The 26,735-nt window shown below is 38.8% G+C and overlaps 1 protein-coding gene across 1 annotated transcript in view; it reads right to left on the bottom strand.

Moving 5' to 3' along the window:
* Positions 1-26,735, bottom strand: part of Grm5 (glutamate metabotropic receptor 5) — a 585,509-nt gene that overhangs the window by 352,322 nt on the left and 206,452 nt on the right. The window contains exon 3 of the mRNA XM_004647439.1: positions 18,399-18,648. Within this exon, the coding sequence (XP_004647496.1) occupies positions 18,399-18,648 (250 nt within the window). The remainder of the gene's footprint in view (positions 1-18,398; positions 18,649-26,735) is intronic.

Below are 26,735 nucleotides of genomic sequence, written 5' to 3' on the forward strand. Positions count from 1 at the left end.
ATACAAGAAAACAATGAAATAGTTTAAAGTATAAACAATATTTAAATAATAAATTAAACTAAGTTCATTTTTAGCTACCACTTTATCGAAACTCACATTTTCATACCACCTTAAATGAAAATTGCACAGATTTTTGCCTGATATTTGCTGAATTTGGTCTCTTCAATAATCATGCTTTGAAAGAAAGAATGAATTTTAAAAAAAGAATGAATTCATTTTGTTGATGGCAATTTCATTAACCTGGATCCTATTGTAATTGATTTACTGCATTACAAACTGCACAAAATAATTTTAATCTTTCAGTTAGGTATAAAATTAAATGAAATAACATGTATATAATATTTAATTGATATCTGATCCATAGAGAAATAGCCACACTGCACCTTGTGTTTTTGCCATCTCCCTTTCCCCCCTGAAACAGAATGAGGTATTTCCAGGCATAGATTTTAGAGCTATAGATTTTTCAGCAAGCATTGTAACTAGGAAAAATGATTAATTAAGGAAATGTTTTTCCAGAATTTACCTAAACCCCAAAGAACCAAAATTATTTCTGTCAACAGTCCTTTTCTGTGTAGTAGACAATTTAGCCTCATACAGAGAAGGCAGATTTCTCTATCTTTATTCAGACATGTAAGATCTTATTTAGAGGGAGTAGCCTGCAGATAAACATCAATGAACTCAGGAAGTTTGTCAGCGAAGGAAATGATCCAAAGGCCTCGGCTGAGTTTCCAAAAGGTCTCTGTGTCAATGTTAAAATCACCCTAAATAACAAGATGATAAGCTCTGTGCTAAGAATCCATTTGAAAAGAGATGCTCTGAATTTCTGAAAGCAAAAGGCATCAGCAAGAGAGAAGAGAAAGAACAGGGTTTGGGTTTCTTTGATCCACTGTTCTTCTGTTTCCCATTTTAAAAGGATTCAAATAAACCTTCTTTTGAGGTTTTTGTATCTTTGGAAATTCTCCTGAGAAGAAGTCAAGAAGAAGGAGAACATGGCCGGGGAGAATGGGTTATAGGTATAAAATTGTTCCCGCCTTAGTTTAGGGAAGCAGAAGAGAACTGAACTCCCACCACTGCTGCGCCATTGCCCACAGTGTAAATCACCCTGGGGCTCAGGCCTCCTTCTCCAACCTTATGTCACACTAGCTCCTGAGCAGGGGTCTGATTGCATTATTGCATGAACAGTTCCAAGACTGTTAGTTTTACTTTGGATCTACTTCCATACCACTCCTCAAAAGAACTTTCTGCTACAAAACTTGCTCAGACCCTTCCTCTGCTTCAAGTCTATACAAACTCTTATTGGGATCAACGGCAGCCTGGAAAATAAATGACTTCAAATCATGAGCCAGCATTTCCGGGCTCTTCTCAGGTCACAGAGAAATGGGACATGAAAAGGTTCTTAAGAATGTTATGAGTTGTAGACATGAGAGAAAACATTACTAGGAACACAAATGTCTTCAGACATACAAGGCACTTGACAAAGTCTGACCCTTGGAGCAATTTGAAGGATAGAATGAACTAGATTAATCAAGATGGCTGACAAGAAAATCTCAGGGGAGGGAGAAAATTCAGACCTACTCCTGGAGCAGCAGTCAATCCCAAGGTCTACACGAGATGACCATCAGGTTTGCCCACATCTCCTACTTCTTCACCATTAATTAATATGTCCCACCTTAACTAGACATAAAGACAGTTCTAAAATAAAGACTTGTTGCATAATCAATTAGTGAGTACTAAATTCCTCAAATTGCTACACAAATTTTTATTATGAGACAATTTGTCCAGTGCTTTACAGGGAACCTTGGTTTTTTTGGGGGTTATTTCATGGAAAATCATTTCAGAGGAAACTCTTGTTTTTGGAATTGGAAAAGTTGCTCTTTGCTCTAAGTTGCTGTTTGGATTAAATTCTTTTAGTGACTTCATATAATGTATTTTGTGAGCAATTGCTAAGTGACTGGCACTGAGGATCTCATGGAAATAAAACCTACATGATCAGTGTTCCCAGGGAATTTTTACCTTGATTGGAAAGAGAATTAAATAAATAGATTATTTTGGCACAGGATGACTCAGACCTCCATAAGTGACTTGCTGTTTCCTCATCACTGGGCAGAGTGGAGCTTACCAGCTGGTGAATGAAGTGGATATTATGCAAACAAGAGTTAAAGTCCACACTTAAATGCAAATCGCGCAAGTGCAATGAGCGTACTGTAGACCATGCAGTATAGATGAAGGCATTTTGTTATGAGGAAAGACATCACTGAGGAAGTGACACCCCCACTACAGCTGCAGTGGTCGTGTAGCTGAGCGTAGTGGATGAATCCTTGGGAAACAGCCTCCCTGGGGTCCCCTGGGATGAGGCTCCTGGCTGCTCCTCCATGAAGAAAGCCTTCAGAGGTCTTGACACTAGTTTCTTTGGCCCAAATTTATATGTGTTTCTCTTCGGGCTAAATTAAAATTTTCAAATCTTTCTGCTTAAATTTTTACTTCTCATTCTCATTGTAAATAAATATGCCCAAAGGTGGCCTGCAATATAGATGCCAGAGCCTGGGTCATGCCTTGCCTTTTACTTTCCCGAGCCAGGTTTATTCTCTCTCTCTCTGTCTCTCTCTGTCTGTCTGTCTGGCTGGCTGTCTCTCTCTCTCTCTCTCTCTCTCTCTCTCTCTCTCTCTCTCTCTCTGTCTCTCTCTGTCTCTGTCTCTCTCTCTCTCTCTCTCTCTCTCTCTCTCTATATATATATATATAAAATCTATATACATATTCTCTACATATATTATCTCTATGTATAATATAAATATGTAAGTGTCTCTATACAGAGAGACAATATATAATATCAACATAATATATTTATATACAGAGAGAGAAAATGTTTATATATAGCTATAATATATGTAATATGTACTATCTCTCTATACAGAGATATTTACATGTTTATATTATATATTATACATATAAGTTATATAAAATACACATTTTCTACATATTCAGATACTATAATATATATATACATAAATGAAACTAGACATTTTATAAGTACTATATTTGCAATGGATGTTTACTTTCAGAGTAACATATACTGCATGCAGGTTTACATAGTGCAACCTGGAGCGTATGTTTTAATCTTAGGTATATAATGCAGATAAGTTAATACTTATAAGTTAGTCAAAAAGCTATAACTTTAACAAAGACACTGATGTGTAACTAGTACCCTACACAAATTTCAGAGCCTCAGTCTAATGGGTTTTCTTTTTTTAATGTGCTAATGTCAGTTTTTTACTTAAATGATCTCTCTGTTAATAATCCTATTTTCCTTTAAGATAATCAGTTATTTCTGTAATGTGATAAAAATCAGTAGGGATGGATCTGCATCTCTTACCGAAGGCTCGTTTTTAATTGTTTGCTGCATTTCTTTCTTCTTGATGCATGCGGTATTGTTTCCATTTTATACATGAAGTAAACTGCGCACAATTAGGTTGAGAACATTTTGTTAGTCCTTCTGTATGATTTATTATTTTCAGTTTTCTCCTCAATAGATACTACTTTTGACCACCATAATCTATTCAGGAAAACCGAAAGCACACTATCTGTTTACCCTCTGTCACCTTAATTATATTAATTTAAAAATGAGGTACATGTAAAAGTAGAAAACTCAACTTTGTTTACTATGTTAATCAAGTTGAGAAAGTAGCAGCATTCAACCTAAAGCCATGGGTCTATTACATAATCCTTTACAGATGTTTGGAAATAACACTGGCTAAATAAGTCACTAGTCGGGTTCAAGGAGGCCAGTGGGGCAGCTCAGCGGACTGAGCTCCTACTTAGGCAAGTGCAGGGCCTGGGACTCGCTTGCAAGCACCACGTGAGACGCCAGCCCTAATCCCGGCATGCTGACTAGGCCGCTGAGTCCAGGCGGTGGCGTAGGCTTGTAACCCAGCCCCGGGGGAGCAGAGACAGACGCACTGCTACAAACCCAGGCTGCGTAGTGAGACCCTGTCCCAGATACATAAAAGTTAGAAAAAAACTTAATCAAAGTAGAGTCACTTAGTCATTAGTAAGTCGCTACTAATTTTCCTTCTGTCATTCAGCAGTATTCTTAAAGCAGCTGTCAAGAGAATGAAAACATCTGACAATGATGAGCAAATTTGACAGCCTAGGGCCAGCAAGATAGCTCAGCAGAATAAGTGCTTGCTTAGCAAATGCAGGGAACGGGGTTCAATATCTGGCACCACATGCCGCACCAGCCCAGCCCCCAGGTGCACGGAGCCAGCCGCCAAGAGGGGATGGGGTGGCACATGCCTGTAATCTCAGGGCTGGGGAGGCTGAGACAGGAGGATCATTCTGAGTTGGAGCTGCATAGTGAGAGCCTGTAGCAAATGCAAATGAATAAATGAATGAATAAATAAATATTTAAAAAATTAAATAATAAGAAGGAGGTTCAATGAGTATTAGACAGTTGAAAAGGTTGCTCTGTGTTTCAAATATGAATATGCTTTTCAAAATATGAAAGAAGTAAAGACAAGCTGCACTCAAGTGATTATAGCTTTTGGAATTAAAATAAATTAGGACAAACACTGGCTCAGTTCTTAAGGGGATCAGCACTGTATACTAAGGGAGCAGTGAAGGGGTTGAAAGAGGCTTCGGTTTTAATGCCAACGGCACGGCCTGTTTTTAAAGATATTTTCAGTCATCCTTAGTTTATGTTTCTCTGTTGCACAGTGTAGGTGTCAGGCTGAGCTTCAAACCTGTCATCTCTCCTGAGATAACATACCGAAAGGCTTATGCAAGACCAGCGTGAGCCTTGGTGGCTTCCAGACTATTACGGTCACAAGATAATTTAGTTAGCAGATCAGCAGCACTTCAAGCTTTACTTTGCCAATTTTTTTATCACAACAAATTATCATAAACTAATATCAGAAATAATAAGCACTTCACTTAGAAAAGATGATTTGTTCCCTGTATTTCATCAAAATTTAAGAGAAAATATGTGCTTCTTGTTATTTTATTTCAACCTTAAGGCATTGGTCATGTTTGCCATACTGTAGCCAACATACAGGGCTTGGAATGTAGCAACAAAATTGATATTTGTTGAAGGAAATAAACGAACAAAAATTTCTTTTTTTTAAACAATATAACATCAACAACTACACCTCACAGATACACAGGAATGTGTGTGTCCATGTAATTGCATTGCGGCATTTACTTTTTGCCTTTTCAGCTTAGAAACTAAAAAACTTCATTAAAACCTTTCAATAATCCAAGATCCCGCATCTGGTAACCACTCACCAAATACATATTGGGAGAGCTGAGGTCCGTTTTCAGCGATGCAGGCATACGGTCCCGGCTAACTGTCATGCATTTACTAGGCAAGGAGGATTAAATGGCATAATGCCCATGAAAGTGTTTTGTAATCTTTGAAGCACTAACTAAATATAAGGCTTTAGTACTGGTATGGCTGTGATATCATCTCAGAATTCATATAAACAAGTTCAAAATTAAGCCAAACCTAAAAGAAAAAAGAAAAAGAAAACTGAAAAACCCATCAAGGAGACATTGCCTACTTAGAAGTCATAAATTTATGTCAAGTTTTGGAAGTAAAATTTTCCCACAGGACTGCTTACAATGGACATTTTTAGTTGTTTTGCTGTATCATTCTGCCTGGTACAGAAACTGCAAAAATGTAAAAGTGGAAGTGTCAGAGTAGAAAAATCTCTTGAGACTATCATGTTAAATATAGCTATAGCTTAACAGTTTTGACATAAAATTAGAGTTAGGCTTCTATTGTAAGAGATGAAAGCTTCCTTTAAATGGATTTTTAGAAATAATATTCTCTTCTCAGACTGAGCAGGTAGCTTGTAGAAACAACATGTGTCTTCCACGCTGAGTATTTCAGAAGTGAGGACAGCTGACCAGTGACGGCACACCGAGCCCCATGCAACTTCAAATTCAGTACTGGCGCAAACAGCTTGACTGGGAAACGACTGCCTCTGCTGGCGCCCCTTGACCCCACGCGGCCGAGCAGCGCTGCCCCTGCACACCCGGCTTTCGGAACACCCGTCCTGCTCTCTAGGTCTCGCAGGATTCACCCTCACATGTGGACTCAAAGTTCGTGGAAAGTTTTAGCAACATTAAGACCTTAATTTTATCCAAATATATTGTGTTCTTTCTCTTCTGTAACACTTTGCTTGCAAACAAATAAAATGTCAGCTGTTGGAATAGCTTGAATGAGATGAAAACAGTAATAGCAGGGATTCGCTTTGGATTCCAAACAGACCACTAAGAAATCCTTTGTCAAAATGTAGAGAAAGAGATCTTCATGTATCACTAGAGCCAAGATTTTGTTGTAAGAGGTAAAATGTTTGTCAGGCTAGGAAACCTTCAGTAAAAATAATAAATATACTTTTTTATTTGATAAATAAAGATTAGGCATTTACTTCGTACCAATAGTTTTTCCAGAGTCAGGATAGAGAGATACAATTTTAAAAGTTTCACTCATGGAGATTAACTTATGGAACACACTAGAGAGATAACAAAGCAAATTAATAAGAAATTACGTGGTGTATTGAAAAGTAATAAGTGATTTTGACAAAAATAAAATGTGGGTGGGAGGTGATAGGTGTAAATAAGGACATTCAGAAAGTTCTGAGAAATTGACATGGAGTGGAGGTCTAAGTCGAGGAATCTAACAGTGAGAACATCTGTGGGAAAACTGTTTCTGCAAAGAAAACAATAAGTACCAAGCACCAGAGGTAGAAGTGAGACTAGACTTTGTGGCTGGATTGGAGTGAAAGAGTGTCTCGGTGACTTTTCTCTCATCAGGGGGACAAAATACCCACCACCCAAAATTAAGGAGGGAAAGGTCCAATTAGCCCACAGTTAGGAGAGGTTTCAGGGCATACTCGGCTGGCTCTAAGGCAGTGACACGTGGAAGCAGGCAGCAGCTCATGGCAGAGGAGAACAGCAAAGAGCACAGGGAGGAGCAGCGGCTGAGGCAGCTGGCCAGCCTTGTGGCCCTCAAACTGTGTAAAGACTTTCTGTCCCAAGGTGAAACGGCACTCACACCGCAAGCCCAACATTGGACCATGAATTACTCACAGACTCTGGAAGGTGCCCCAGTGGCTGCATGAGGCTTTGCGGGGGACAACTAGACCCAAACCGTGACAACAAGTAAAGGAAGAAGTCAGTATAGATGTGGAGGTAGAAGTGAGCAGGTATTCCTATGTCTGGAAAAATACTATCGAGACACTGGTTTTTTACTACAGTGAAGTGACATGTCTGCTCAATGGATTTTAGACAAGAAAAAAGACACAGTTGCTATATTGAACTGTAACTAATTACTTCAAGCACTACTTGACCTAGAGCAAATTGTAACTTTATCAATAAGCTTCTTAATTTCACAACCAACTTTGTTTTCCCTAAAAATATTTTTTCTTCAATATTAGTATAGGAAGAGATAAAGACCTAGGATTGCTGATAGGGCAGTGTAAGAAGAAAATAAGTAAAGTTGAAAAATAGCAAGCATGAAATTTCTTTTCAGTAGAATAACAAGCTAATCTATCAAACTAGAGTACAGAAAAGGGTAACGATTGCCACTATTATTATACAGATTTATTTAGAAATTTTAATAAATACAGTAAGTCAAAATGATATAATTTGTATAAATAATAATATAACAAAACCTCAAAGAGGAAACTACAAGTGAAAATAAAGAAGTGAACATTGGAAAACATTCTTCATTTCTGTTATATTGACACAGCATCTGTAAAAATCATATTAAAATAAGCAAACAAGTAACCAGATTTCAAGGTTGAAAAAAGTAGAGACATCTTTGTGAATTCTGCTGGTGTTCGGGTGTTAAAAAGAGGAAGGAAAATGTATTACATAAAAATCTGGAACCGACATGTAAAAGACATACAGTCATTCCAGGGCAAAAACAGCTTGGATAATAGCATAGGCTTTCTATAAAAATTGTGATAAAGAAATTGAAAACAGTACATTCAGAAGGTGCAGAAATCATCCGTTCTGATATGCAGCTGGTCTGCATCAACACAGATTATTTACTAATTGGTTATGATTTGCATCTGTTTTGATTGGACGTATGTCTTAGTTTTTAAATATTTTGAAACTCAATTCTGAGTGTAATAGGGCATTATGACAGATTTAGGTCATACATTAAAGGGCAGTGCATGCCAAGCCATGGAGCTGAATACCACAGAAGAGGAGAGCTAGCGAAAATTATTTTGCAGAAAGATGAAATGGTTTTTAAAATGAGTAAAAATGGAAAAAGATAGGATAAAGGGGAAAATAGCCACTTTAATCCATCTTAGCTCAATTTAGTAAATGAGAGGAATAAAGTAGCTTTATTAGAAAGACTAGTAGTTACACCCAAAGAACATATTCCTTGTTACACATCACATTTTTAGATGAAATTGCATCACTCAAGGTTAAAGAAGAACGTATCCCATAGGCATGCCTGCTCTCACTTCTCTGAACAGTATGTCCCGTGCTAATGAAATAACACAGAAAGGCTTTATTTCTACTCTCTTTTTTCTTGTCAAACATGGTGTTCAAACCTGTACCACTGAAGCAACACTCTTAGAAATGATCCCATGGACTGGCGAGACAGCTCAGTGGACTAAACGCCTGCTTTGGCAAGTACAAGGACCAGGATTCCATCCCAAATCCTGCATGCTACACCAACCCTGACCCCATGGCTGGATGAGCCAGCCCCCAAGTCCCTACACGGTGGCACACGCTGCAGAGTGAGACCCTGTACCCAATACATACAATGAAAAAGAAACTGAGGGGCCGGGGAGATGGCTCAGTGGAATAAGCCCTTCCTTGGCAAGCGCAAGGGCCTTAGTTCAATCCCCAGTTCCGCCAAAAAAAGAAAAGAAAAAGAAAAAGAAAAAAAAAAAACTGATCCCATGATCCATCAGGAGCCCTTAAACATCAGGGAAGCTTTGTTTTTGAATGTGGGGTTTATGTGCAAACGATTACTTCAGAATAAATATTAAAATCATAAGACTCAATAGTGTTGCATATAAAAGCAGAGCCATTCTTTTACAAGTAAAAATCTCTGAATCAAAGTCAGCAAACTTTTTCTGTAAAGAATCAGTTAATAAATATTTTAAGCTGTTTGGATATATGGTCCTTGTGCAACCATTCGCCACCATCGTAGCCCAAAGCAGCCCAACATAGCCTGTCCACAATTATGACCATGAGCCAATAGAACTTTATCACATCATCTGTGAGTTACACATTGTACCAGTCTTCCAGAAAAGACTATAAAAGAAAAGACTGATTTGGTTTTGCCAAAGGACAGTACATTACATTTGCCTTGTTTATCCACTGGTGTTTGCTCATACCTATAAAACAACTTCAAACTTTTCACTGAAACCTAAAGTTTTAGCACAGCAGAGATTTCCTAAAGACAGAATAGTACTGAGGTTCCAATACTCCATCTAATTACTGAATTTTAGTTTACAGAGTATTAGATTGTTCCAGGTTTTATTTATGTTTTAAAAATGAGAAAACTTTTTCTATAAATCACCTCTACTATTTTCCTTTGTTGTTAAAGATTGTCTACTTTATCAGTGATGAACATACATGAATAGTTTATACTCTAAGGATCAAATTTATTACTGACCTTAAGGATTATCAAAGATCCAAAGACGGCTCAGAGCACTGGTGAAGGCTCTAGGCTACCTTCTGTTGTCCTGTCTGACATTTGCTACATGACTGGGCATAGTGTAATCTTTTCTTTTTCTTATCAGAAATGTCTTTTATTTAAAAATAATTAGTACATTTTCACAGTACCTATGGACTACCCTTACCATGGGGAGTCAGTACGCATACACTATCCGTTTTACTGTTTTTCCCTTCCCTGCTGCTCCCCTACCTCACCTCCCATCTAACTCCTGGGACCCTTCTTTCTTACAGCAGCTCTATATAATCTTCAGACAATTAGATTTCTATCTATGCCTCACTTTCCTCAGCCATAAAATTAGATCCATAACAATAACATCCAAACTAGTATTTTCATCAAAGTTGATAAATACGTGAAAACAACTACTTAGAACATTGTTTGATAAAAAATAAAAACAGTTATTATTACTGTCCAATTATTAAGACCATTTTATTTACACAGAGTTGGGAAGTAAAATCAGTCCCAAATATATCAAATAAAAATTGAGATTAACATGGCTTTAAAGCACCAGACCCCAGGGGCACACTGAGACATTGAGACTGGGAGTGGTGTAATCCAACCACTTCACTACAAGTCCTGTCTGTTTAGTGACAACCTGTAGACCCTGTACTAAATACAAAAATAATAATAATAATAATAATAATAATAATAATAATAATAATAATGATGATGATGATAAAGTACCAAGCCTCATATGGGAAGAGGCTTCCAAGTTATAGGCTGGTTTCACCTAACAAACAGAAACACTTCTGAGCATTAACACCACAGCACCGCTGCACATTTCAGAACCACAAGAGCTTACAAGATGGCTAGTACCCTTTTAGGCCTAGCTTTCCATCTGGTGAGCTTGGGGGCCACTGAAGAGTTAAGCAATGTCTCTGAGCGCAGATTCTGCATCAGCAAAGTCAGGCCTTGCAAGGGATTCTCAAAGACAAAAGGACTACCTCAGCCTGAGTGTCTGAGGAGGTCTCCACTTTATAGAAGGGAACAAATGGAGAAGGAAAAAGTGGACTCTCTCCAATACACCCCACCGTTCTCACCTGGAGATACTTTTACTTGTTTTATAAGACTGGGCAAGGGGTCCAGCACTTGTCACTTGGCCTCTTCTGTTTACAGAATAAGCAGTTCCCTGAACCTAAGATTTTTTTCTGTTGCTTGTTCTAAAAGCTATCTAACATAGGGAAGTCCAAGTTTCTCCAGCCCTTCCTGTGACTCTTTTTGGTTAGACTCTCCATTTAGTCAGCGATCAAACACTTGGTCTCTATCTAATCAGTTGAAACATGTTAATTCCCACAATTCATTCCTGTTGGCTTTTAATTTGAGAACTGGACTGTAGCTTAATACACTTTTAAAACTCTAACAGTAAGAACTCATTACAATATTTTATGGGACAACACTGTACAAATCTGCTGTTATTTAAGAATGTTTTTTATTATACTGTAGCAAAATCTTTCATTGTTTATAATGGATGGAATATTTTTAAAAGGTAATATAAAAGAACTAGTTATTAGCAGTGTAGTTCTCTGACTTTTTTATCTTCTCTGACAATTTCTCAACTCAGCGCCACCCACTGCATGACCACGTATGCACGCGCGCACACACACACATACACACACCCCTCTTGTTCCTAATTTACAAAGCAATGAGGGGCTGTCAGCTGTCTTTTTCTATTTTCAAATGCTTAGGTAGATTAGTCCCTAACGTATTTTTATTTCTGTTCTAATTCTGGAGGCGACTTTCTCAGTCAGTTTGCTTCCTTCTCCTATGTTTCACATGGCATCTCTTCCCACATTTTCCAAGATATTTTTAAGCATTAACTTCTTCCTTTCAGTAACTTCATTCCATGTTTTAACTGTCTCTCAAAATTAAATGATCAATTAAATTAAGAAAATTCTACTTGATTGATCTTTGGTTGCAAGATACATATCCTGAGTTTCATTAAAAAAGAAAATAACTAAATATATAAAGTTTGACATTGTACATTGTCATAAACAAAAACAAATCAAAATGTAGTATGTAGCCCAGGGACTGGGGTTCAGTCCTCAGCACCATTTGCCACACTGGCCCCACCCCTGGGCACCATGAGCAGGCCGATGAGACCGGGCGTAGTGGCACACACTTGTAATCTCAGCGCTGGGGATCACCCTGAGTCCAAGCTGTGTAGTGAGAGAGTGTACCAAATATACTTATTTTATTTATTTATTTACTTATTTATTGTATTTTAGGGAAGGGTTTACAGAGTGTTCAGGGTCTCAAGACTAGATTGGACTCGTAGTGATCTGCCTGTTTACAGCCTCCCAAGAGCTGGGATTACAGGCGTGCACCACCACTCCCAGTCTCAATTGCCATCTTATTGAGTCCTGGGGACAGGGGCACACAGCAGGCCTGTGGATCGAATCTCCGGCCCCTGTGCCTGCTTGCAGGTGCTTGCTGAGCTATTTGGCCGACCCCCAAATGTATTTTTAAAAAATGCAATATGTGTATGTTCTAATTCCCAGTAATTAATCTATTTCTTACGTAACACAAACATGTAGGTACTGACAGCTCCTTCTTAACTATTTTTATGTTAGAGGTACACATCAAAAAAAAAAAATATATAGAAGCAAGGGGGAGACGGCTCAATAGAGTAAGTGCTTGCCTGACAAGTGCAAGGGCCTGAGTTCAATCCCAGTTCCGCAAAAAAAAAAAAAAAAAAAACCTATCAGTTTGACCTTCAACCTAACACTGACCTCAAGATCTTCTCCTCTTGTCCTTGATTCTTTTCCATGATCATTATTTCAGCAAAGGTGCTCCGTATTATGACATAACATGTAAGTGTGGGGGTCATTACACACACACAGACACACGCATGTGTGCACACTCACTCACACACACACACAGACACACAGTACAAAGCCCAAGATGGTGTCTCATAGGCTTTTTTCTGAACTCTGGGCACAACCTACAGAAAAGTTTGTGTAGCACCTGGCTGGCTGAAAACGGAACAGGATATGGTGCTATGATTAACCGGTCATCTCAATTCAAATATAGATGAGCAAAAATCCATCAAAATTGGGGCATATCACACTAATTTTCAAGGAATTTTTCCTGGGTTTCTTTAATTTCCAAAGTATAGCAAAAAAAAAAAGACACAATGAATAAAATAAACTGCTTATCCAAGTGTTGAAAAATGTATTTATTTCAAAGCCTTCTCTCTCTCTGGTAAGAATGGATACACTTGTGGATCTTGTTTATTTGCTTAACAGAGAATGTCAATCTTCTCTCCTGTAAAATTGGGATATTTTCACAGAGCTTGGCATATGTGATGCTGTTTAGAGTACTAAATGGGGCTGTGCCTCCTTCCTTTCCTCCTTTCTCCCTACACTCTCCACACCCCTTCCTGAACCCAGTGGAAGCAAGCTTCCTGTCCTTTGATGCAGTGCTCTGAGTAGTCCAGAGGAGGCAAAGAGAGTTATTCACAGACAGCTGTAATTTGGAACAGACACTTTAGTGACGTGCAATAATAAAGATTAAATATAACTAGGTACTTGCCATTGTGATGGTTTTACTAAAACAACAGTTTAAAGTTCATCAGTAAGACATTTATTATAATCTTATTCTTTCCGTTTTGAACAATATCGATGGCTGACCCCTTACTAAGAACTACTACTTATACTCCCCTAAAACATCTACAATTTAAGTCATTTTCTGTTTGTAGTCTGATAAAAGTCATCCAAATGAAGAACAGAGACTCTCAGTTCAAATAAATGTGTGGTTGTACTTAGTCACAGAGCAATAAAACTGTCTTTAAACAGTGATAGAATTGTTTTCCTCTCTAACTTAATATGCATGTTTGTATTTTGTAAATGTCGCATTACCAATAACACTTTCCTCGGTCTAGAACTAAAGCAGTCGTTCATCCTAAAAGACATATAAGCCCCCTTAGAAATGTTCTTACTATGCAGATTAGTGATTTCACTCCACTGCGAGGGACAAAGTGGCTAGCAAGAGTATTTTAGGAACCTGAAGAGGACATGTGTACCGCTCTGAAGCACCGGCTTATCCAGAGCTCAGTGGAGGACCCAGTGGCCAGGTCAGTGGCACGCTAACCCTCCACAGATGTGTGGCCCGGGGGTGGGATGTGTCGGTGGGCAAGGAGGACTGAAGGAACAGCTGTCTGCATCTTGCCAAACACTCCAGAATGACCTATGACCTCTGGGTACTCCAGGGAACTGAAGAGAGTTCTAAGGAATGACCGTTGTTAAAAATGGAAACTTCTAGCAAGTTCTGAATATAAGTCACTTTTCTTATAGCTTTGACTTTTAGGTCCCAAGGGCAATTTCTTCAAGTTTGAGTTGGGGGAGGTGAGGAGGCAAAAAGAATATAGAAAGAAACTACAAACAAAATAATCTGAAAGAACTAGCAGTTACAGGGTGAACTGACAGGAATTGTGTGCAATAACATTAATATAAAATAATAATTTAAATTCAAATGATCTAGGATTGGTTTTTGTTGACTCATTGTTCATGTAGAACTGTGATTTGCTCTGAGACCATCAGTTCACCCCTGTTTCTATTCCACGGGAGGACAGGCTAGTGGACAATAACGTGGATTGGGAGTTGCCATAACTGGGCTGTTGCGTGACTTACCATGCCATCCAAATTCTGGGTGTGTCAGTTTCCTCATTTGTAAAATGAAAGAGGGATTAGAGTGATTTTTCATGCAAGTATTAAAATGTTTCCTTTCTGTTCTACAGTACTATTATCCAATATTCACTTTTTTTATGTACCAGGATTAAAACTTGTGGTTGCCAGGCAAGTTCTATGTTTCTGAGCTACCAATATTTACTGTGTTTATAGCATTTACTATAAAATAAAATAAGGATTATAACAGCATTAACCACATAGATTATCTAAGACATACTTTCCATGCCACTTATGACATCTATCTGTAAGCTCCATTAAACTAGTAATTACTGTCTGTTTCATTCATTGATGTATTCCAACCACCTTAACACAATATTTTTCAAATAAATGCTTGAAGTAAAGCACATAAAGTGCTTGTATAGTAATTAACACTGGTGATTTTATAAGTGGTCCTATGTGATGGAGGGCTCTGTGAAGGAAGGTTTCCTTCACACTCAGAGTGCTGCGTCACCAGGCCAGTACGAAGAAGCGCTTCTTGAGAGAGGCACTGAGGGAGAGTGAGGACCATACTCCCATGTTCAAATTTTATATTTGAAAGAGTATTACATGTTAGTTTCAAAAAAAAGTTATGAGCCAAGAAATTATACATACATGGAAATATATATATATATATATATATATATATATATATATATATATATCTTTTTTTGAGACAGTGTCCCACTTATGAAGCTCAGGCTGGCCTTGAGTTTACTTTGTACCCCAGGCTGGCTTCAAACTTGCGGTGATCTCCTGCCTCAGCCTTCCGAGTGCTGGGATTACAGGCATGCGCCACTGTGTCCAGTTTATGGAAATATTTTTAAAATTCAGAATAGGAAAACATTTCCAACAAATATTCTTTTTTAACACATTTTGTACACGATCTCACTACGCAGCTTGGACTTGTAGTGATCCTCCTGTTTTCAGCCTCCCCAACTCCAACTCTGGGATTACAAGTGTGCACCACCATGCCTGGACTCGGTGGCCAGCTCAGCGAGCCCAGGGGTGGAGCCAGTGCAGCATGTGGTGCCAGGGATTACACTCCAGTCCCTGCTCTTGCCTACGCAGGTGCCTAGTCCATTGAGCTATCTCCCCAGCCCTGTAACAAATATTCTTAAAGATGAAATAAACTAGTGTTAAGTGTGAATTATTATGTAGTCAATTAATGAAAGAATTAAAATTCTAACTGAAGATTATAAATGTATCATTGCATTAATTAAATGACTTGAAAATAACTTTTTTAGGGTATTCAAAATGCATTTAAATATGTTGAATTTTGACTTTGTAAACTAAGAGCAATAAAACCATAGATGGAAATAACAAATATAATAAATTCCTATCTTTTATTGAGATGAATAATGGCAGTCTAATTTCTTGCCATCTAATGCTAGGAATGGTGGCAAAAGATAGAAGCTGCCCAACTATCTATTTCCTATTAGAGAAAACAAAACAGGACTGCTTAATGCCAGCTTCTTTTCTGTTATTTTTACCCAATGGTAACAATTTTCTGTGGAATATAAGAATATTGTAAGTTCTGACCACTCCATTACTTTCATTAAGGAAGTATGAATTTAGACAGAGTAGATTACATCAATGAAAAAGAAATCTTACTCAATATCATGTTTTGAAAAATGTGTGGCCTCCTGCCAAAATAGCCTCCTCAATCTACTACCACTTGTTTCAAACAGAAAAGAAGTACTACAAAAAATGATTGTCAGAAAATGTATCTAGGCATGAACAATGTCTGTCCACATAAGGTCAGTTAAGCATAAAATAAGTAGGTTTACAGGTCATCAAAAGTTAATCGCAAGTGAGAAGGCTTCACATTGTGGACGTAAATATTGGAAAGATGGTGGTTTTGTTAAATGATGTAAGACATGGTAACTTCATATAGATGTGGAATGAAAGATTAGATCCAATTGTTACCATTAAGAGTAAACCTTATTCACATATTGAAAACCATGACAACTTCTTTTTACAAATTTTAAAAATCTTTTATTTACTTATTTATTTGGTGCAAGGTCTCACTACACAGCTCAGATTCATAGTGATCCTCCTGTTTCAGCCTGTCAATACTGGAATTATAGCCATGCACCAACACACCTGGTTTTAGTGGCAGGCACACTGTGCCCAGGGTTCTGGGATTGGCACAGCATGCAGGACCAGGGACAGAACTCAGGTCCTTGCTCTTTCCAGACAGGCACTTAGACCACCCTGCTATCTCCCTGGCCCAAAACCATGGTTGTCTCTTATTGACCGTAATGGTTAATTTTTTTTATTTCTTACACTATACCAAGAATTGTCAGATATTTAGCCAAATACTATGCTTCTCAAATTGGTCAAGCAATGGCCATGACTCATCCACATGGCTGACACTGACGAAGGATCTACAGAGTGTGGTACAAGGGTTCAGGATAAGTCCTGAGGGGACTTGACTGACTGTGTCAGATACACAAGTTACATTCTTTGTTATATAGGCCTTGCTTTATCTTGGTCTTAACCATCCAGCAGAGAAGTGTAGAAATGAGGTATGAAAAGAGAAGCCACGTCAATATGCTGAGTTGTGGAAGGCTCAAGTCATCAGATTCAGACACTGCCAGTCCTGTGGATAACCCATTACTATTGTGGACTGCTGGGCTATATTAGAATATTTTGCTGAATTCATGCACCTACAATATTTGGATGGCAATGGACTACCCACCTCTGACAGAACTGAACAGAAAAAGGTGACATCAATGAAGGACAATTTTGTATCTGTAGATACAAAATGGGACAGATATATAGCTACTTTCTCTTAATTCAATAGGAAGAAAGATCTGTACTAATAGTGTCTGGACATGATATCATGTCTGCATCTTGTGCTGTGAATGACTACCACAAAGACATCAATATGCAATGTAGTAATTGTTGTAACTCTCCCACCAACTTGTTTTGAATCTGTCACATTGCAATTTTTTCTCAATAAAATTAATGGAAAAAAAAATACTACACTCCTGTGTGAGAGATTCAGAATGACTACACTTGAGTCACAGACTGAATAAAGCGGAATGCTCTCCGCAGTGTGCATGGGTCTTACCCAGGCCTTAAGACCAGAGTGAGAAGAAGGGTACTATCTGATGACAGGCCGAGGCACTGGCTCCTCCAGCATTCAGACGTAGACTGAGCCCTCGGCTCTTCCTGAGCCTGAAACGTGAGACTTGACCTTAACCAGCTCCACCCTCTGGTCTACACCCAGTGTGGAGTTAAACGTCAATGTTCCTAGGTTACTAAACTTCCAAATTTAGGTCCTATGACTTCTGAATCTCCTTATTTATATGAACTACTTCTTTATAATAAATGCAGTAGTACATATATACACACAGTTATTTCACATTACGTATATGCACACATGAACTGTTTATGGCTTTTTAGGAAAACTTGTGGAATACACCGATCCAACAATGCCAGGAAAGAATCTTGAATTGTGCCAATCAGATGACATTTCTAGGTGATTAAATCCAATTCCTATAAAAGCTACAGGGTTAGAATTTTGTCTGATAACAGCTTTAGTGATCAGACAAGTTAATGACGGTTTTGAAATACAAAAATATCAAGTTCATTTCAAATGCTTTAAATATTCATTCTGACATCAAATTTTCATTTCCAACTGCAAATAGAATAATTATATTTTATAAACCCAGTATACTTAGTCAGTGTCAAAATCACTTTTAAAACAAAAGCAGCCAAGTAGTTATCTACATATTTCTCAAAATAATTGACTGAGCATGTCTGAATTAATTTCCTTTCCTTAGAGTGATTTTTCTAATAATTTAATGACTCATAAACTCTACATGTTGACTCCTGTTACCATTACAGGACACTGCATGTGTATCTATTTTCCATGACTTTTCTAGCACTGGTATTTTATGATATTTAAACTCTTCTGGAATGCATGTTAAAATTTTAAACCTTCTGTCCTTATGCACCAGAAGACATCCTGGAATGCTAGGAAATGTTTGGCACGCATTGTGCATGAGTGTCGCATCGTCACTCACCTGCCCAGGAGGAGAAATTCTCCCGCGAGGCCCAGGCGTCTCATGGCCATCAGCAGACCCCGCACGGTCATGCCCTCGCAGAAGCAGGCCACCACGCGCGCCTTGGGCAGGTGGCTTCTAAGCTTCTTCAGGAGCTTGTCGAAGCTCTGCTCCCCTGCGTTGCTGTAGATTTTGTAAGAGTGGGCGATGCAGATTCCTTCCTTGGCTGACATATCTTTGAAAGCTTCCATCCCACTTTCTCCATAGTTGCCTGGGTGAAAAACACAGACATGGAAAGGCAGAGTAAAGTGAGAGAGTTGTGTTATTTGGATATAATCAGCATGCAAAAACATGAGAACCATGAAGATCATTTGGTGATGTTGCTTAGACTTGATATATACATGTTATTTATTTATTCACTACAGGGTCTTGCTATGTAGTTCAGACTCATAGTGACACTCTTGTCTCAGCTTCCCAGTACTGTGAGTACAGGCATGTGCCACCATGCCCGGTTTCAGTGGCCAGCAAGGCATGCACTACCAGGGATTGAACCTGGATCCTTGTGCTTGCCAGGCAGGTGCCTGGACTTCTGAGCTAGCTCCCAGCCCCCTTAGATTTGGTTTTGTTTCACGTCTTTGCTTATACAGTTAAAGGGTTTCACTATGGGACAAGCAGGCACATGCCTGGTTGTGATCATTGTCACTTTGCACAGCCTCCTTCCTTGTCACTGTCAGTGACATTTTATAGGGTGCACCTCTTAACCACACCCATCCTGCTGTTATTCTCTGATTCATTATCATCTCTGTTTGTCAACTGATGATCTTGCACTTTATGATCCTTTTTATTTGCAGTATCAGGGATTAAAAACATGTCCTTGTCCCAGAGCCCCTTGTGCTCGCCCAGCAGGCGCTTAGACCCCATGGCTCGCCTTTGTGTCAGTGCAGGTCAGCGGGGAGTGCACCAGGCCCCAGCCTTTCACACACACAACCAGGGTCACTGCTGTCACACCACAGGCGGCTCTGACACTCATAGCCACTAGACAACCATCAGGGTGTGATCATAGCAAAATAGGAGCCCAATACAGGCAGATTTGATTCACAAGAGTGACAGAAACTACCATGATTCAATTGTGGTTTTTTAAATAATTAATTTATTTGTTTGGTACAGGATCTTACTATGCAGCTCATGCCTCATAATGATCCTCGTGTCTCAGCCTCCCCAGCTCTGAAATTACAGGAATGCGCCACAAAGCTGTGCCTTGGTGGCTGGCGGCACACTCAGGGCTCCGGGACCAACATGGCATGTGGTACCAGGACTGAACCCAGCTCCTTGCATTGTTTTCAGAGGTAGACACTTTCTTCCGCAGTCACACAGCTGCATTTCTCTTGTGCTCCAGGTGTTTGTAAGAGGAGGGTCCTGTCAAGCCAGCATGAGGTCACCAGTTAAACGATAAGTTTTTGGCAAAAAATTACGTGATGTCTATGCTCTGTATGTGCCCCTACATTTAGAGACAGTCAGATATTAAACAGCCCAGACAATGCTACAAATTTATTCAATGACTTCCTATTAAAGGGTCAAAAGTTAGGTAGAAACTTCTTCTGCATTAGTAGGGAGGACTGACATGAAGGCTTTCTGCTCCAGGACGGAGCTTTAGGTGTGCTACAAAGCTGTCATCCTGACTGCTGTGTTACAATATCGTGTGTGGCTTTGGATTTCAAATTGTCTCTGTTAAACTACATAACTTATCTGTTGACACTCTACATGGATTTAACTACTAAAACATCCATGTAGGTAAAAAATAACAGTTTTCCGGCTACACTTTATATTTCAAAGTGCTTAATACTCAGATAAAATTTTAATAATTAAGTTCATTGTTCCCATTACAATGTAATATCATTAACCTTCTCTCCTGTATGTTCAACAACTGAAGTTTGGAGACCAAAAGTTAGAAAAAAATAGATGGACCAAGGGGACAGCCAATATTTTGGCCCTACTCTTCCAAGGTCAGCGAGGACTCAGGATATAAAAGAACATCTGCTTCAATATCCTATAACTCAGCTGAGTCTCTGATCTACTGCTCAAGGAGACTGTGGGACCACAGAAGAAAGTGACCCTTGGTGTATAGTGTGCCAAAGGAGAGTTACCAGGACAGAAAAATCTCTCAAGATTTCACAGAAAGTAACTTGGTCAAGCAAAGCCTTGACTCATCCAGATGACTGACACCAACAGGAGTTCTTAACGGCACTATAGTTGGTTCCAAGGTAAATCCTGAGACTTAACTGATCTTGATAGATAGCAAGAAGTTAATTTTAATCCATGTAGGTGTCACTTTAACTTGGTCTTGATCATCCAGCATGAAAGTACAACCACAAGTTGTGTAAAACAATTCCATAGCAATATTAATGTCTCCAAAAATTAACTTATTCTTATCTACAGACTGGCAAACTCCAACTGACCATATAGATAAAATAAATATGTTAGATTCCTTCTACCAGGATCCACCTGATACAGAGCATTCAAAACTGGTAAATTACAATAGGACTTCTATTTGAGGCCATTAGATATAGCTTTCTGGAAGGGGTCCCTGACTGTGGTCTCTGTTTACATTGACCTTCTCAGCTTGAAGCAGTTAAGATAAAACCTATGCCTGGTTTTCCTTAACCACAGTTAAAGGTAGCTCTTCAGAGGAAAAACATTAGACACAGCTAAATTAGTTACAAGTATTATAGGCAATTAGGCTAACTGGTAAAAATATACATCCAAATAAGTAAGTAAATAAATCAAAGGATGGCCCAGTAATAACTTGCAGACCAAGGTGTGTTTTTAAAACAGGTTATGAAGTTACCATTGCAGATGCATCCTTAGTAATGTGACCATAGAGAGAAGAAATTTCCCGAGCTGTGGTGAAGTCTGCTGCCCCAGACCCATCTCGGCGTCACCGCTGGGCTGAATATACTGACACACTTGCTTTTACTTCTGTCCTCGGTCTGCTAGAGGGGACACCAAACTGGACAATGCTAGTCATGTGGCAATTACATCAGAAAGGGAGAACTGATGGAGACACATGAAGTGGCTCTGAGCAGAATTTAGTATTAGCCAATCAGCTTTTCATCCTCACCAGGAGTCTACCCGAGGCTTCCGCCCTTGTCTGGAGCTGGACAATGTACTCACGGTAAGTAAGCCTGCATGGACCACTGGTCCCCTGACAGGTCTGTGTTACTGTGAAGTTGGGACACTTGAAAGGCCAAGATAAGCCCGCAGCTGAGGCGGCTTGGTTCCAAGCCTATTTGTGTCTCACTCTTGTGGTGAGTCTTCCCGGAGGCAACGTGGCTCCAAGCTAATTTGTGGATCACTTGGAGAAGTCCTTGAAGAGCTTCCTAACTCTGCCCAGACTCTTGCATCTTCTTCAGCATCCCCCTCCTTTCTTTGCTTTTTGTTTGATTTATTTGTTATTATATTTTAGGGAAGAGTCTACAGGGTGTTCAGGGGCTCACTACTAGATCGGACTCATAATGATCCACTTGTGTAAAGCCTCCCAAGAAGTGAGATTACAGTTGCCCGCCATCACGCCCAGTCTTAATTGCATCTCCGTGCGCCCTGGAGGCAGGAACAGCACGGCAGGCCTGGGGAATCGAACCCCTGGCCCCTGAACCTGCTTGCAGGTGCTTTAATCCCCTGAGCTATTTGGCCAGCCCTGCCTCCTCTGTTTGAAAAGCTAAAAAGGGCCACCCAGAGAAGATTTCTGTTGTAAATCCCAGAAAATGTCTGTGAGATGGTTAGAATCTTCCTGGAGCCCTAAAAGCACACCACTTGTCTCATTTATTTAAGCCTATGCTGTCCACTCTTTAGGGAGGTTACAGGCCTGATCAGTCCACAACAACTGAGGGTGTTATTAATCTGATATGCAACCTTTTTATCAATTTTTAACTTTGAAACAGGGTCTTGCTTCATTCTAAACACTCAACCATGCCATTCTCCTGCCTCAGTTTTACATGCCTGGCTAAGACTTTGAAATAATGCTGAAGAATTTGCATAGATAATTTGAAATTAGTAATATGATTATGATGGAAATAACAAAATTCCCAATATATAGTCATAGTTTTGTGGGAAAAATACTTGAAAAATTCACCATGTTCAGTATCTCTCCTAACATCGGTGTCTTTCCTTGTTTTTATTTACACAGCATGTTGTGTGAAAGCAGATTTGGACTAGAGAAGAGAACTTTGTCATTAGACAGACCTAACTGCAAATTTAGTCTGGAAAATCCTTAATTTCACCTTTCTGAAAGAAAATACTCCTTCATATTGAATATTACGTTTAACGTACATAATGTCAGCTGTGGGCCTGGACCCCATTAGTGGCACCTGTCAGGTTTATAAAGATAACATCACGCAATACAGCATGCACTGCTGAATTCCTATTACTTTGTTTAGTGAAATTTTGTATCATTTCTAATGCTGTTTTTTTCTATCACATATATAATATAATATATATATTATCCTAGATAGAGTTCTGCCTCTCTCTCCTGGAGGAGCCCTAACTTATAACAACTGGCATTACTACTGAAAATTAGATTCAAGAATGAGCTTAAATCAGCAGAATAAAATAAGATTTTCTAGGAAGTAGTTTTCAAAATTAAAATAGTACTTGTGAAATCCCTGTCTCTTCTACTTAATATTGCATAGAACCAGGACTACTGCAAAATGTGTCTAACACATGTGTAAGATAAAATGTTGCAAAATCATGATTTTGACTTAATTAAACAGAAATGCACTGTGAGCAGGGAATTAAAAGTGAGGATAAGGGAGATAAAAATATTTGAGATGAAGATATATTTTAGTAGTTGACATAAAAACTGCACTGTAGAATTACACATTTAAAATAATGAATAATGACTTTATAAAAATGTGTGCAGGTATGAAAAACTAATTAAAGAAAGACTTCTATTTCCCACTGACAACCAAGTAAAGTCGGTGGGAAGGGAACCAAGAATGCTCTTTAAGAAGCTGATGGTGTGCAATCTACCTTCCATTTCTTTCTGACCATTCTTTTTTTTTAATGTACTTGGTACAGGATCTCTCTGCATAGCACAGACTCCTAGTGATCCACTTGTTTTCAGCCTTCCCAGCACTGAGATTACAGGTGTGCGCCACCATGCCGGGTCGTGGTGGCCTGCTCAGTGCACGTGGGGGTGGAGCCAGCACAGCCTGTGGTACCGGGGATTGAACCTTGGTCCCTGTGCTTGCGTAAACAGGCACTTAGTCCACCAAGCTATCTCGCTGGCCCTGACCATTCTTTTTGAAATCTCATTTCTAGCTATCCTATGTCCTGTATCTTAGCTATATGTTTACCCCGGTGCTTCCTTCCACCTGGCACAATTTTCCTCGCTGCTTCTTACCTGCTCTTCCTGGTTGCATTCACTCAAGTCCCCACATTGTGCACCCCATTAGGATGAAAACTACATCTCCACATTGCCACAAGCAAAAGCCTGAGGAAGCGATCAGCCCACTCGAGGGCTTTGTAAAGTTTAACCATATTTATATTACATTTGATGATGAGAAACTGGCTCCAAACACAAACAGCAGCATTAATATTTCTCCTTAGAAATCAGAGTTCATATCAAACGATGTTTTATCATGAGATTCAAAAGTTCTGAAGAATTAGGTGCTGTGATAGCGCCACTACTTTGAATTTAGCTTCATTTATTATGTAGCCTATATTACGTAGTCGTGCAGAAAAACCTCTATATTTACGTGTCTTACTTTTCAAAATTGGAAGTCTCTCGAGGGCACTGAGTACTCTTATGTGTCAATATGTGCTGAACTGCCCATCATTATATACTGAACTATATTATAATGCATAATGAATTACATAGAAAATTACATTATGTATAAAAGGATACACATATCATTGTATGGCTACTGTGTAGCCAGGTACAGCTTGAACAGAAATGAGGCACCAGAATGATTGTTAAAAGAAAAAATTCTGGGGCTGGAGAGATAGCTAAGTAGAATAAGCACTTGCCTGCCAAGTGCAAAGGCCTGAGTTCAATCCCAGGTTCTGAAAAAAAAAAAAAAAAAACCTGAAAGATTCAATTTGTACAAATAAGATCATTAACTAGATACTGAGAGAACATCCAAGACATTCTTTCAGACAGTCTTCACTTTGGGAAATATTAATTCACCTTCAGGAAAGTTGCTGGGCTTGATATCTCACCTCAGAATTCTTTTTAGTCTTAGATGGCGCAAGGTTTCCTCCGCCAAGGATAGTAAAAGTCCTACTATGAACAGTTACATAAAACTATGTTCCAAAAGGCTTTTATGACTAGTATCTTGCTACTGCAATGAACCTGATGCATTTTACTGACAACACTAGTGCAGGAAAGCACTGTCCCTTCTCACGGCAGTGCCTGACCTCAGCCTGGCAGAATCCCCTGCCCTGACCGCGCGCACGGGCAGGGGCAGCCGTGTGCACCGAGCCTCGCTTCCTGCCCTTTGGTTGGGCCTGCAGCTGCTCACTAAGTGGTGTGGCCCCAACCATTGATCTGAGGCTTGAACCAGTTGGTTAACTCAACAGCCAAGACCGGATGAAGACAAAGAATAATGTCTTTGCTCACGTTACTGTTATCTTTTATAAAGATGATGGCCTTTTCATTTGAAAATAGATATCTTTCCACCCACTACAGCAATATACACTGCAAGTATAACATCTCAAACTTTATTTAGCACTCATTTGCTTATGTTTTACTTCTCGGATTAGACATTTAGCTTGGTGCATTTTCACACAAAAAAATGAAGACAGACAGACAGACAGATGATTGAAAAAAGTTAAATGGTGCAAAGAATATTTTTAAATGAGTGTCATTTAACTGAGACAGAAGTGTTTTTAATGTTATAGCTGTAATTAATGGAAACTTTTTTAAAGGGAAAGGATTGGAGTGAAAAGTGTTCATCAGGTATCATACGTTTTCAGCAGGTTTCCACAAATTGCTGCAAGCATCATGGGGGATGGAGATATGAAGCCTTGGCTAACAGAGTTCCATGTTTTGTGCAATGGCCCAAGAATTTCAAATCTTGCCCTGGAGCTTTGCCATATTATGATCTTTATAATATAGTATTAAGCATGAGCCAGAACATTTTTGGATCTCATCCAGGATGTTTTATTTTGGGAAGTACTGGAAGAACCTTTACTAAATTCTTTATAGGTATTACTCTAAGAATGTATTATGTTGGCAAAATTTCAGCAATGCCTCATAGTAAATTCAGCAGAAAAAAAATGCCAGTGTAACATTTTTATTTGTGCAATATTATTCTATAACAATGCAAAAACTATTCTTATGCATTTTGAACTACATGCATAAAGCACTTTTATGAGAATACAAACAAAGGCTCTTGAATGCTGTCATAAAAGTATGTCCCATGGGGCTGGCTCGGGGTCAGGGCTATGAGCACAAGTTGGAGAAAGACATTTAGTTACAAGAACAAGGGCACAGTTGATCATACAAACTCATATGTGGAAAATGACAGGACATCAAATCATTGGAAAAATGGGGACAGATTTTATGTATTAATTTTATTGAAAAAGAAGTAGCAATGAGACAGCTTCAAAACAGGTTAGCAGGACAGTTACAATAATTGATACATTGCATATTGTTGTCTTCCTAGTAGTTAAAGGCGACAGTTATAACCATGATATTTATCAAAGAAAATAAGCTGTTATGTCATTTTCAAGCTCGCCTCTGTGTTCCTGGGCTCTGGAATTAAAAGTTGTGATATCTACTCCTCCCAATAATTCTAGATCATATAATTGAGTTGAGTCAAGCGATATGCATGTAATTGAAAAGAACAAAGGAGATTAAGGATTTCTGGCTCAAAAATAAAAATGTTAAACAGTTTGGAAGTACTCCAAAGATGGAGAACAACTGTAATAGATGAATGAACAAAGTGAGGAAATCTCTGGCTCACTTATACTACCCTAAGTAATTTACCCTAAATAATAATCACTTATACTTACCCTAAATAAATTAAATATTCATATAAGTATTAATTGGGAAGGAAAGGCTTACAAAGACGATGCAGAACAAATTAAGGGAATCTATTTTTCCAGAATCCAAGAGAACAAAGTGCTTTTCCTTTGTATTTCTTTGTTGACCAATAAATGTACAGTGAAAATATCCACTGGTTTTGGTAACAGTGAAAGTTCACTAGGAGTAGGCTTTTGTGCATGGGTATAAAAATGTGAAGAAAGAATATACTGATTTTTTAAAAAATACTTGTCGTCAAAGACAAACTAAGAGCTATGGAGTGGAACTCAGCGGCATAAGTGCCTGCTGGTAAAAACAAGGTCCTGAGTTTGATC

Source organism: Octodon degus, unplaced genomic scaffold (assembly GCF_000260255.1).
Source record: "Octodon degus isolate 3935 unplaced genomic scaffold, OctDeg1.0 scaffold00306, whole genome shotgun sequence".
Taxonomy (NCBI): Eukaryota; Metazoa; Chordata; class Mammalia; order Rodentia; family Octodontidae; genus Octodon; species Octodon degus.